Here is a 14846-nt window from a genome sequence, read left to right on the forward strand (position 1 = left end):
ATAAGAGAAATGAACCAGAAGAGAGAATTTGAGAGAGGGTGCATGTGAGAGCGATGGAATTGGTGCATGGAGTGTGGTCTATCTAAAACAAAATGGGGGCTGAGAGTGGGGAGGGGGCTCTTTCAACATTTTGGTAGTGTTTTCCTCTCGCCGCCTGTTGAAAGGGAGAGAAGAGGGAAAAGATTTGATGGTCTCCAACAAAGGAGATTTGCATAAGCCCAGCTCTGGGAGTCGAGCAGCTGTTGTGAATGAGAAAGCAGCAACGTCACGTCACTCGTATTAAGCGCAGCAGGGCCCAGCCTGATTAAAGCAAGTGAACAGGCCCATCAGAGCAGCCCGCCAGCTAATGGGGGGTATTAGCCCTCGTGGAGGAAGGAGATGCCAAGGAGGAGTTATGTTTCCATGTAGGAGACACCAGTGCAGCCAGACTCTCACAAAGATTCAGTAATTGCTGCCTATTAAAAGTACATTAAATAAGTTGTGATCGATTCAGATTTTGGATGCTGTTGGAGGAGCTTGTGTCCTCATTAGCCCTGGAGTGAATTTGTCCCTTAAATTGGAGTGTATCAGACAAAACACTTACGCCGTTGTTCGTCTCATCAGTCAGGAAAGTGCAGGATGCTCCCACTCTGTAATGCCTCATCTCAGAGAGAGCGGCAACAATAGATTAGTAACAGCAACTCTGTATGGCGCTCCCTGAGAAATGTGTCACAAAAAGACAGAGGAAGAACGACAGTTGAAAAGTGGACAGCCGCATGGAAAATCTGAGATTCCAAAGAGGCTCCTCTGGGACCAGACACTGATCTGGAAGACTGTCAGCGCCGACTTACTGGCAGGACTGGCTGAGGGAAGCAACAGAACCTTCCATTCGTGGCACTAGCAAAAACACGGCCTGGTGGTTCTGTATTTTCTCCATAAATCGTTTGAAATGGAGCTTTCAAATCTGTGTCAATTTCAGTTTTGCACAAAATTTTAATTAGAACTATGGTTATCAATTTACTAACTCCGTCATGATAAATGTGTTTTTGGGATTGTTTCAAGCTTTTTTCTAATGAGCAATGAATGCATTTCTTTTTTAATACAACTGAGGTACGACTTCACTTTGTGCCCCTTCCAGAAGTCAGAGGTCTTTTCACTATCGTTAACCCGACAATATTCAAATTAACCAACATTGAGAAGGATCTTAGTCCCAATATGGATAATATTTCACCCACATCTCAAACGAAATTGCGTGGTCCAATTATGAAGCTGAACCACAAGAAGCCAACAGGATGATAACGCCTCCAAAAAGTTGCAAGAAGAAACAAATACAGACCTCACACAAAAAATAATGAGAAAAAGCTAGAATACATCCATGACAACAAATGAAAACACAAGTGAAAATGTCATATCCATGGCTTGCATAGCTGCCTATTACCTTCAGAATATCTCTTGATAATTTATATTCCAAATTACTGCACACAGAAGGGGAAATACTTTTACCTCCATTTTTTGGCCCATCTTAATACTGTGTTCACTTGCAGGTCAGACGTGGAAAATCTTTGCTCAGCTGCCTACGTTATTATGTCAATTGCAAGAGAAGAATCGTCTTTCCTTCTTATTGTTAAAACACCTTGAAAGGAAGTGACAGAAAATGACTTTCTAAAAAGATATTGAATGGAGGAAATCCTCAACATTTTAGCCGTGTTTTACTCCATCGAATGTTTTTCCAATCAACTTCTCTGCTGGCACATGCTTTTATCATGAGGGGTTAAAAAAAAAACTAGCGTCAATAACTCTTCTAAGAGGTGGAAGATTAATGGACGCCACTGCTCTCAGCATTGGTGAACCAGACCAGCTGCTGCTCGTGGTCGGATCTTGAACTTTTATGTTTTGCACTAAAGTCAAAGCACCGATTCTAAACTTCCAGAAGATGTTGGCGTAGACTCGTTAAAAAGGAAGTGGAAACCGAAAAATGCATTACTGAGTTATAAAATGCAGGATATGAATTACCTGTGACGGAATGTATCACTGTCGGTGTTAATGTGCAGTTCCTACCATGTAAACGTGCGATGAAGTGGCACAACATTTAAAAGAGATCTGATAAATAGAAATAGAAATGTATTTTTATTCATTCAAAGTTGTATAAAAACACCTTTGCCAGTATTAAATGTAAACAGTCAGGTATTTGATACACAAATTCAAACTTCATGTTTGTAAATCCATGGGATGAATAGAGGCCATCAATCTATCTATTTAGTCCCAAAGATATTGGGACGATTTTCATGGCAAACTTCAAGGAACTGCCTGTAGTAGTTTGTGTGGGAGCATGAATTTTGCGAGACCCAGTTTGAAGACTACTCAGACAGATGGTGGATTGCGTCATGTCTCACCGTGAATTCCATTGAGCCCCTCAAGGTGATTCCTCGCGCTCCCCTGTTTTTCAGCTGTCCCGTCAGCCCCACAGAACGTCATCTCCAGCGTGAACGAGACCTCAGTGATGCTAGAGTGGATGCCTCCGCGAGACTCGGGCGGGCGCGAGGACGTGGTCTTCAACATCATCTGCAAGAGCTGCGGCGGAGGCCGTGGAGGCTGCACCCGCTGTGGGGACAACGTTCAGTTTCTCCCACGTCAGCTGGGACTGACGGAGTCACGTGTCTATATTAGTGACCTTCTGGCCCACACACAGTACACCTTTGAGGTGCAGGCGGTGAACGGCGTGTCGGACCAGAGCCCATACTCTCCGCAGTACTCCTCAGTCAACATCACCACTAACCAAGCTGGTAGGTCAAGTCTGTCTAATTTGAGACTTCATATTCACCATATGGTCTTCTTTCTCACTTGTCTGTTCTATTTCTGTCAACTGTGATTCCTTTTCATCTCACTCATTCTTTCACGTGAGCAAACACAGATGTGATTCCCTCCCTCTGTTCTTGTGAAGTGTGCCATATATAGGCCTTTACAAAGGAGTCATTTTTGACCAAGGTTTACTTTAACAGTTAGTGTTGTGAGGTTTTCTGAGCACACGCAGTTTCACACCATCGACAGACACCTTACAGTAAAAATTCCTCATTCCTGGATATTCTTGCCCGTATTGCAAAATAGCTGCACCATCTGGATCAGACTCTAATCACAGAAGGACTGTAAAAAGTGGTATTAATTCAGTTCTGATTCGGTTTAATCAGTGATGAAAATGTGTTTTAAACTTGAGTGCGTTTTCTTCTATTTTTATCGTGCTTGAACTGTTGCAGTTCATTGTGGGACTTGAAGTATGAATACCAGCCCATGACATCATTTTAATAGTCATTCAATTGTGTCATGAGCCATATATAATTGTGACATGCGCCAGATGAGGCTGATGGGTCTTAAGTTTGATCTGCTTGATCTATGGTGGCAACCTTAAATTAGGCTGGTTGCAGCTTGCAGATGGATCATGTTACCGTCCAAGGACAAGCTGAGTTGATGCTGCTGAAACCATGATTGTGTCATAGGCCGATCCAATTCCATTGAGACATACATTCCGTTTGATAAAGATCATATGTATACTTCAAGTTTTCCCAGTTAGTCGAAAAGCTGTTAAGTAGATTCACGCAGTTGGATTTATTTTCTCTTTAGAGGTTTCACAGATGTTGAAAATTCTTGTTTTCCATTCCTTTGCACTTCACTGCTCTTCTCACAATTCCTCTGTGCTTGTCCAATGAAGAGCTTCAAAATATGCTTCTCAAAACAAGGCAGACCAGTGAGTCCTTGTCCAGATTCAGCGAACAGTGTGTGACTCACTCCATTTCAGTGGTTTTCCATCCCACTCCTGACACCTGTTGTTGCAAAGAGGAGACACGACCTTTCCCCACATGAATCCTCCCGTTGCATCTCATCAACTGTCTTTAGTTATAAAGAATGTCAGCTGCACCTCCAATAATTTCAGAGAGACTACTGGGTTGATTTGCTTTTTTATTTGTCTGTATTATTGAATAATTTGGCGCCCAGCTTCCCTCCTCAGAATGGTTAAACTTGGGGAATTTCTACACTTTATCTTAGCTTGGGCTTCTCATCCCATTGGCAACATACTGACTAGCCTGTCACTTCTCATCATCCTTCTGCTTGCACTGGGCTCATTCTTCCACCGTTGAGCTTTCCAGAGCAATCTCTTCCTGTGCTTTTATTAGCACGGACATATTGGATTTGTTCGACTACGTACTCTCACACTTTCATTACTTTTCACAGGAAATCCTAAACGCTCCACTTAAACAGAGCCATTGTTGCAGACTTCAGTGTTTACAGAAATGTGTTTGCATAAAAGCTTCATAAAGCACTCTGTTACAATGCTGAAGCCCCAAGTCAGAGTAAAATAGAGCCCTTTATTCAAACAGCAGCCTCTTTTTATTGTCTGTTTTGATTTGAGTCAGTGGTGTGGTGGGTTAATGAGGGCCTGTGAGTGCAGTTAAGCGTTGTAATGAGGCCCCTGCCCCGCTCTTTCTCACTGGACCACAATAAGTCTGCCACCCCAACCCTTGGCTTCTCTACTTCCCCTGTTGAGGGGTCCTGGCGGAAATTGGGGGGTTCTGCGCCCTCTCCACTGAAGTGCCCGTCACTTTGGATTAGGCAGCAGGAGCTCCCATCGCAGGGAGCTGTGAAAAGAGCTCAACTCTGGCCTGAACTCAGTCCACGCTCCCACACCGCACTCCATCACCCGACAAACTACAACCATTCGAAGGACACGACGTGGTGGTGTTGTCGTGCTATGCTACGGGGCCGGGGTCACAGGGACCAGGAGCCCATAATTGCATCTGGTCTGTGAGGCTTGGAGGTTACACAAACATGGTGTCACCCCTAATTATCCAGGCAATCATGCCTCGCCGTGTTCCATTTGGAATCAGAGCTTGAGTCAGAGCTTAATCTGGAATTAGAATAAGGAATGTATGTAGTTATGATGAGATGATGGCCACTCATTTGATGTTAAATAGCACTTCTGTACATGAATTTAAACACGTCACGACGCCTCTATCCAGACTTCACCTGCTGAAATGGCCTTCCACACTCTTCTCAATGGAAACTTATCAGGCAGCTGCACTGAGAGTTGATGAATTGTTGGCTATATATCAGTGAAACAGAGAATTTTGAGCACAGAAGTTCTTGTTCATGGCCAGACCAAATTCCAGTGAGACTCATAGAACGGTGAAATTTGTTACTCCTTCGTGTGCTTAGATTAACATCATCGCTGACCTCTCTTTCTGACTGTGCGGTTTGTGTGTAATAATCACGAAGCTGCCTTGTGTCACACTTGAGAATCTTCATGCACAGTCAAGAATGCACCTGAGTGCATGACCCACTAGGCGTCTTCATCTCTCTCGATTGGCGTTTTGACTTCTCTGACGTAAAGGAGCAGTGCTTGATCATTAACCGTTATGTCCCACAAAAGAAGTTGTCGTGAAGAATAACGCTGATGCTGATTTAAGTCCTCGTATATGACTTGTGGCGAGTCATATACAGTTCATTCCTTACTTTTGCTTCACATTAAAATGGTTCGAAGAGGAGTTGTGAATCTGACGCTTCTTGTCGACGAGCAAGGGTGGAAACAAAAGCGTGGCAAGGTGTGAGAATGATTTAACAGGATCTGACAAGTGAGAGAGTGTTTGGCAAGACCAGTCTCACACTGGAGTGTTGAGGAAGCACAAAAGGCTGAAGTTCAATGGGAGAGTGTGCAGAGAAACAATACAAATTTAATAAGAAGATGCTTTGCGGTTCAGAGAACAGGGAGAGCGAAAGTGGTGTATGGAAAAAGGGCACTAAAACACCCTGTACATTTGATGTGAAATGTTGTTTTGACTTAGACTTCAGAAACAGAAACATTGAGCCTGATATCTACCGTAATTTCCGGACTATAAGCCGCTACTTTTTTCTCGCGGTCTGAACCCTGCGGCTTATAAAACGATGCGGCTAATATATTGATTTTTACAGGGATATTCCAATCAATCGGCCACCGATTATGAAAGGCTGAACTCGTTGTGATCTGTGAATGCCGACCACTGCCTGTCATTGCTGGTCACAAAATCCGATCACATGTGACAGCAGCCGTTCTGATGAGGCACCGCCCGCGGTTTGTGATGCGTCTGCTCCTCCCTGCCTACTCGCCACTCGCTTGGCAACGGCGTGTCTAATGCGGAAGCTTTTTTCAGTCTGTCATGTCAAGTTTGCATCCTGCAGCACATGCACGTTAAAGGGCGTCAACGCCACGAATTCAATACGGTATTTAAAACACCAGCACTTGACGGAGCGGAGAGAGTTTTCTGGTGCTCATGAAAGTGAAACTACAGGAACCAGCGGTCACTCGCGACACTCGCCGGTCTGAGCGTGACGTTCAGAACGCGAAGCATATTGCCCGAGAAATAATCATTCATTTCACCGCGCCAGATGAGCAGCCTTTCTCAGGTGTCGTTTTAAGACGGAATCAACCGGGACCGAATCCGCTGCAGTCTTGTGTGTGTCAGATGCAGCGTTCGCGGTGAATCTGAAACGTTTGCAACCGTCCAGAGTGAGAACTTTCATGAAAGAAGTTACAGACAGCTGCTTCAGCTGAGTGCTCTCCCTGTCTCTCGGAGCATCCCGAGTTTTTAGAGTCTAATGAGCATGCTCTTTGCTGGCAAAAATATTGAGCTTCGTCACATCAAACCGATGACATCACGGGCGTTTTATTTACCTTTAAAGCGCTCAAATTGCGCTGTTTTCGCCCGCGTGTCCGCAGCTCTGCTGACAGAGACGATCTACCGGAGGGTGAAAACAGCGCTTTCTGAACACTTTAAATGTAAATAAGATGTGAGGAGTTCATGACTGGAGTTCAGAACATTGGCAAGATTGTTTCATGAGTCAGTCTCGACACTGGACCCCGTTTTCAAAACTAGTACTAGAGGATCGCTAGAAGTGATCCTCATGCATTTTCTGTGGCGCAGACAGCAACGGTGCACCCGCGGCTTATAGAGCGGTGCGGCTTATGTATGAACAAAATCCATTTTCCTTCTTAGATTTGGTGGGTGCGGCTAATATTCCGGTGCGCTCTGTAGTCCGGAAAATACGGTAATCCTATTGTGCACACTACAGAGACCTGAAAGATGAGACATGTGTTTTTGTATTAAATGTAGGTGTCTGGCAAGAAAGAAGAGGAAATCTTGCATCAGCTGTGTTTGTTATTTTACGAAATTACAGCAGCGAACTGGGAATCATTGTTGACACAATATTTTCATTTTAAACTCCCACTTAAGTCAGAGTTCATGTAAACAAACAACAGAGCTCAAATTGCTAATTCAATAGTTTTCCCACACATCATGATTTGTAGTAGGTGTCATTTTCTCATGCCGTATCGTGTGTGATTTTTATTGCCTTGATGCAGGATGTGGGATGTTAGGATAGTCTGCTCACCCAGCAACAATATATGTGTGTGAAGAGGAGGATTCTGCTGTTATTAGTCATGTGAGGGTAAATAGTCCTGACGTGTTGTTGTAAAAATGTGACAGATTTAAGAGTCGCTCAAAGAGTGGAATGGTGTGTGTGGAGATCTGAAGTCTGTGAAGCAAAGTACAGTAGTGGAGGTGAAGCGAAGGGTACTTAAAAGGGCATGGAAGGAATGAAAGCTTGGAAGAATCTCACGTTTTTAGATTTTAGTTTACATGGATTTTGAAAACTGAATTAGTCACATAGCACTTGGTCAAATAAGGGAGTACTTATGGTACTATATTGTACTATATTGGCAATACTTCTCCGTCCAGGAAAATGACAACCGTATTGCAGTTTGTATTATGTGCAACCACAGACTCATATGCAGCATTATAACTGACACTACGCCGAATTCGAGCACTACCAAGAGGCTGACGAACGAATGCTAACCAGAGCAGAGAACCAATTCTGATGGAGTTTATAGTTTTGCACGATTAGCCAATGCTGTTGTTGAAGACTGGAGATGCGCTATCAGCGGCTAAAAGCACAGACAGACATGTAATCGATGAAAAGAGGAGCAGTCTGTCGGGTTATACGGCAGCATTCCGGTATTTAACAAGTGAGGTTTACATTGTGTGTTTGAGCTGTTCATTGTTCATCGAAGAGGCAATAACACACGTTGCTGTTTTTATTGTTTATTTAATTGCTTTATAACATGCATGTTTATGTGTGTTTTCTAAACAGTGTTGTTCAGTATTATTGATGTTAAGTAAGTCTGTGTAAATAATCAAAAAAAGGAAAAAACATTTAGAGGAGAAAAAAAACAATCTGCAAACATCGGTATCGGCCTGTTGGGACTTTCAAAAACATCAGCAATCGGTATCAGAGCGCCCCTAGTTTCATTCCATGCATGTGTTTGAGTGTGTGTGTGTGTCTTCTCAGTGGACTCAAATATCTGTTTAGTCAGTCAGTTAGGTCCGGTCAGTTTCCATTTATTAATAATCTTTCAAAAAGTTCATCTTCAGAAAGTTTGGTGATCATCTGAAAGTAGGCAGCATTTCCCTTCGATTTCACTGATATAGTTAAAAATAGATGAATCGGGCCTCACTTTTCACAAATCAATGTCGTTGTTTTCTGCTAAATCATCTGGTGCGCTCCCAGGGCATCGCCTCCCTCCTCCTTCCTTCTTTGCCCTTCCATCTCCAGCTTTATTATTTCCTCCTGAAGTCACATTTGCTTCCCCATTCCTCACATGAAGGCTAAATCGGATATTTGGGAGAGCCGAGGACCAGTATTTGATGTGAAGTTGTTTCTAATAGACTTCACACCTTCCGTGCAACTGTCTCACAAAAACACACAGTTTATATTACCACCACATATTGCACACATTTGTAAGTGCGTGTTTGATTTTGGGTCGGCACTTCCCAGTCTGTGTTTAGGCTGTCAATACCGCTCATAACAGCATGGTACCTATTAAAGGGGCCTCTCTCGTGGTTTCTGCTTCTCGCTATGTAATTTATACACCAGGATGTACTCACCTGGCGTGGTGTCAGCTGAACACGCAATGTGTGATGCATTTGTTGAATGTGACGGTAATGAAATTATTCTGAGATGGCCTGCTTCATATTTGTTCTGGGTTCAGTTCCATCGAACCTGTTTTACTTCAGTGCAAGGTAAATTCCTTCCCTGAAGCCAATAATCTGATCAATAAAATCTAATAAAACCTGCCTAAAAGAAAATTCCGGCCCATGATCATTGTCAGAAGTAGTTGCAGGCACGCTACACATTTCTAAGGAGGATTTGTAGTTCAAGAATTTATCACCATCAACAGCAGGAACATAATGCTTAACTAAATAGGTATAAGTAATAGAGTGTGGCTTAAATGAGAGCCACCATGCCTTCAGAAAAATGATGGCTTTTTAATGATGAACTCCCACTTGATGAAAGGTATTAAGACAAAGTGGAAACATTGGAACAATTGGATAGCACATAACGCATCATGGAAATGGCACGATTATGGTGGTTTTCAGCATGTTTTTTTTAGGAAACATCCATCTGAAAGTCTGTTGCTTGCAGAACTCAAGTCCTGCCCCGGCCAGATAAACGGTGGGTCACTTTGCCACAGTTACAAAAAATCCTGGCAGAAACCTTTATAAGTGAGATATATAAAAAATGCAGACAAGAACTTTGGTGTAACGTATATGTTTGCAAGGAGTGTAGCTGACAGAAGGCATGAAGAGAAGGACATATGCCTGATGTCACTGTAGCCAGCCACTGGAGGCCAATGGAGAAAACAGCAAACTTGTCAACTCAGCTTCAGCCTGGCAAACATGCGTCAGATGTATGACAGAGTTTAAAATGCAGCCGCAGGGTTGACTCTGAAGCTCATCGGATGATTTTAAATAACCTCAGCATGCTGGATAGCATCACAGCCAACCCCTGAAGAGAATTAGCACATGGGTTGTCAAAATTTGTTAACTAGTTGATCTGGTTCTTAAATCATTCAACAGCAGTGCGTCGTTTTCGCGGGTACCTTATACAAATCCTCTCTCCGGATGTGATTGGTTATTCACATCGCCTGCCTGCAGATCTAGGTTAAAAGGCCTCAATCTCGTGGCCCAGTGGGCTGGATAAGAGCAGCTAAGTGAATACAGAATTAATTGTTGGTGAGTGCATTAGTATGTTGAGATGACTGAATTATTGAGCAGACTGTGATGTCACTGTTTATTCACTTTTCATGTCAGTTAGAATTGATCCAAATGGATGCAATGTATTCAGTTCAAAGCCGAGTGAATGAATGGAATTGTCAAACACAAGAAATAAATAGCTTGCAAATCTAGTATTTGTTTGTAATCTAGATTCTGACTCACAGTAGTACAGATCAAATGTTATTTTGGAAATATAATTATATGGAAATGTTTTTGTTGTACTGCAGTTGTCATTCTTTTTGCACAACGCAAACTGTGGACTGTTCAAAAAATACAGCATTTTAGAAAATACGTCCTTTCATTCCTTATTCAGCTTTTTAACTATTATTGTACCAGCATAAAACAACTTGTCCACCTGTCAAGCTTATTCATGAACCTTAAGAAGGTCCAGCTCCATATGTGCCAATGACATATAGGTTTCACTTTAGTCGATGCCGTGCAGAAACCAGGCAGTCATTACGTTTTAATGTCACTTTGCAGATAAGAGAACGCCAGGAAGTCGGTTTCAGCACCGCTGGGTTCAGTGTGTGAATGTCTGTTTTACCTGCTGGAAAATTGCCCCCGGTCTGCGTGTGTGTGTGTGTGTGTGGTGACTTGTCCAGGGTGTATTCCAGCCTCTCGCCCAATGATGGCTGGGATAGGCTCCAGCACAACCCTGAACAGGACTAAGCGCTGGTTAACTGACTATGTATCTATGTGATGGGTTGTGGGTCAAGTCTGTGCTCACATTGACCCTGTTTATTGATGACGGCTGTTCTAGAAATGATTGCAATGAGCTTAACCTAGTTTATCTGGTTATCATTAAACATGTGACACGATGTTCATACTTGGGCTCACAGGAAAGTGCCCCCAGTCCCATGCTCTATTGTCATCAACAACACTTACTCAATGAGCTAGAACTTGTGAAATCATTCATTCATGGCCAATTGCCCAAATAGGTCACAACCCACACCTCTGTCCCCACCAGACAAATCAGGTCTGAGCTCTATTGTGTTTGTTTATGGCAAATTATTGAGTTCATTCAATCCTAACCTCCTTCCCAGACTTCTTGCCCAACCAGCACGGCTCATTACTTAAAAGGCTAAATGTCTCACAGGTCGTGTCTGAGAACAAACCCTGGCTTTTTCTGGATATCTGGATTCTTTCCATCACCGTCACAGTACTGTTGCAACACTTCCTCCCAGGCTTGGTGTTCGTGTCTTGGCCTCTTTCACCTCCCCAACGATCATATGATCTCTTGAGGAAGTGTCCTTCCTTTTGTTAAGCTACTGTTGACGTCTCACTTTGCCCGTCTCAGCTGTCTGTGCATGGATATTCATTTATTGCTCCACCTGCTTGAAAGTCAAGCAGTCTCATGTATCGACCTGGATCTTGACAGGCATTATTTATGCCCTTAGAGCCGACAATTAATTGAAAGTAATCTGTTAATTCTATTTCTGCACATTCTATCGATCTATCAACACGGCACGTACAAGTGTATAGTCGCTCCGAAGTGTTGAACTGAAGTCATAGACGCATCTCATACCTGTTGATTTACAAGATGATCAGCTCAAATCTCCGCATGTATCATGAGGAGGGCATGTATTCTTACATTTACAATTCAAGTATTAAATAATTCACACCCACAGCTATCAATAATGGAGCGTCTCTGTTCTTCTGACTCTGGCTTTTCATAGGTCTGTAACTATAATCCTGAGAACACGGTTGTCATTGTCTGAGGTAGCGCCTCATCACGGTCAGCACAACAAGCCTCGTCCTCCGCTCTGACTCAGATTTCATTAATGCGGCTCTTGTTTTAATGTGGCCTCCGCTCACATTATCATGCAATCTGCATTCCCAAGCATGCTCTTGGAGGTTTTATCTGTAAATTGGGGTCAGGAACTTTATAAGCGGAGATGATCGTTTTTAATCCTACGCTACTGTGTGCCACTCATTGCCACTGCCTCGCAACACACGTGAGCAGTGGTTCTGATTCTTAAGGTCGGAGCAGGTGCACAGCAAGAGAAACATCTTGGGCAAATGTATGTAACCGTAGTCGAACATGTGGACTCGGCCCAGCCTCTGTGTCCTGGAAACACACAAGGGTATTTGTTAGTGAGCGTTTATGGTTTTTAGTGAAACCATGCTGGAGGCTTTCAGTATGAAGCCAGGAAACATCCCCAAATTAGCCTGTAGGTGTTTTCTCTAAGTGCAGATGAGTCAGCAGTATCTGTCAGAGTGCTCATAATGAACTTCACAGCATCTGAAGAGAAACCTGGCCAACAGTTTTATAGCCACAGGGATCTTCCTTTCATACATACTGTAAAATGTTTGCTTTTCTGCATCAAGACACTGTTATTTAAACTTTGGTCTGCTGACCTGCTTCGTCTATCACTTTCAGCTCTCAACTCAAATAAGCTAGATTTAGTCAAAGCCACATTTTTTTCTTTGCATATGCTTGCTAGAGTCAAGCAAAATGACATGCCTGACTGTACTGCAGCAGGTGATCTTGGATGCTACATTTATTCCACATTTTAAAACAATATAACCCACACAGAAATTCTGTATTTATAACTGCAAAGTGGAACATTTGAAATAAAATGGGGTTATTGGTCAATATTTGGGACATATATTTCACCATGAAATAATGCGTCAGAACGCTGAAATGTAGCCTGTAGTTTTACAGGTTTCTTCCTCTTCTTATTATTTTTGGCGGGGAGTAGTGGAAGTAGTTTGAACTTGGAAAATCAGCTTGAAACAAGTTTCCTTGGACGTGTGAGTCAAATAGCCGACAAAGAAAAATGTGACACATTTATATAGGACACGCTTATCGTAAAGGTTTAATGAATCCAGTCTGCCACCAAACACCATGCTTCCTTAATATTTTTACTCTATCCCATTTTGAATTCATCAAGATAATAAAACGATAATAACAGGTGGAATAGGTTTTCGTACTCCTTTTCTGTCTTAGTCATTTCTTATCCCCGTTTAAAAATAATCAAATAAGGCATATGTTGTATTTGTGATTATTAAGTTTAAAGAAGACATTTAGTGAAGCATGTCATATGACGATGAGCTGGTTTTTCCTTAAAAAATGCATTATTTATTCATTGAAAACAGACTATAGTACTCAACAGTAAATGGAAATTCATTCATTAAAGAATACATTGAAATAAAAAAAACAATTTCTTTAGATATTTACAAATAATAGACTATTACACTTAAAAATACAAGACAAAAACTAAATACAGAAGGCACTCATGTTATAGTTAAATTAATGACACAATTATATGAGAATATTATTACCAAAACACTATCCGTATTATACATACATATAGGGAAGTCATTAATGAAACTACAATATATGCTGAAAAATAATTTGCCTATAGAACACGGTGAAGTCAATTTACCAGCGCTTAGTCCTGTTCAGGGTTGCGGGGAGTGCTGGAGCCTATCCCAGCAGTCATTGGGCGAGAGGCAGGAGTACACCCAGTCCACGGGACATACACGCCATTCACTCACACACGCACAGTTAGAGTGTCCAATTGACCTACTGAGCATGTCTTTGGGAAGAACCTGGCCCAGGCAGAACTTGCAAAGTCCACACGGAAAGGTTCAGAGCTGGATTTGAACCCTGAACCTTCTGGCGTGGAGGCATCAACCAATGCTCTACTGTGCCGCCGGGACATATTGGACAAACTGCGAACAGCTTAATCCCAAAAAAGTCTTTCGGAATTTTCCTGAAATTCACTTTGGAGAAGTGTTCCTCAGGTTCCATATGAAGTATCGTAATCCATAATGCCTTTTTCTGAAAGTGTGCTTATAAAATCTGAAAGGAGCAGATCATTCATCAGTCTCATACCTGGTCAATGGTTTATTGGCTATTACAAGGAAATGGCTCCAACCTGCTGCATCGGACATAGGTTTTGCTCATTACGGGGCTCAGACCTCGTAACCCAGTGATAACAAAGTCTGTCTAAACTTTCACAAAGTTGAAACCCATAGCACATTCTTTTTTCATTTTCTTTTGGCCACTTGTTTGTCAACCGATTTCTTTTCTGATCCTCTATCACTACTAAAACCACATCTTTCTTGGCCTTGGACAAATATGTATTTTAGTGTATGAAATATATAAAACAAATGAAAGTACTCTCATGGTAAGTCACAAGTGTTTCCAGATAAACCTGATACCACTTACAGTGCGAGTATTGTCTCCTCTCTGGCGGCTTTGTTTATGTTCTCGAAGTATCTGAAAACACTTGAATGTGCAAGTGCGCCTGTTGTTGCGCATACATGAGTGTGTTTCAGTCATCCGTCTTCCCCACGCAGATGGTTTAAAGCTTGATGAACCGAAATCTCACTTTTGTAGCTTTACTGCTCTGGAAACTCTTTATAGACGTAAAACCCACAATCCTTTGCAGCTGCGGAAACAGGGCCAGCTGCCAGTTGCGCTGAAAGTGCATGCAAATATGGGCTTTTCTCCGTTTAACAGCGCTGGATGCAGCGCCTATAAACGGACAGCGTTCCAGAGAGCCGAGCAGTGGTAGCCTGTCTGGTAGGCTGCCGGTTAGAGGGGGCAGCTGGTTCTGGACCTTTGGGGGAAAACCGATTTTTACAATGAAAAGGAAAAAGGGATTTTATGAGCTCTGACCTGTTCTACCCCATTTTCCTTAAATCATTGCAGAGCTCTGTGCCGCAAAACGTCTAATCAAATCAGAGCCACATGGCTGTGGACATGTCGAGCTGTGGGAA

At 42.6% G+C, this 14846-nt stretch overlaps 1 protein-coding gene across 6 annotated transcripts in view; it reads left to right on the forward strand.

Annotated features, from left to right (window-relative positions):
- The window catches only part of LOC128760036 (ephrin type-B receptor 2), a 128329-nt gene that overhangs the window by 82924 nt on the left and 30559 nt on the right, over positions 1–14846 (forward strand). For 5 of the 6 annotated variants that reach the window (XM_053866948.1, XM_053866951.1, XM_053866947.1 and 2 more), the window contains exon 5: positions 2427–2762. The exons of the other annotated variant lie outside the window; for it this stretch is intronic. In XM_053866948.1, the coding sequence (XP_053722923.1) occupies positions 2427–2762 (336 nt within the window). The remainder of the gene's footprint in view (positions 1–2426; positions 2763–14846) is intronic. 6 annotated transcript variants of the gene reach the window in all.

The sequence above is a fragment of the Synchiropus splendidus genome, chromosome 6 (genome assembly GCF_027744825.2).
Source record: "Synchiropus splendidus isolate RoL2022-P1 chromosome 6, RoL_Sspl_1.0, whole genome shotgun sequence".
In the NCBI taxonomy this organism is placed as follows: Eukaryota; Metazoa; Chordata; class Actinopteri; order Syngnathiformes; family Callionymidae; genus Synchiropus; species Synchiropus splendidus.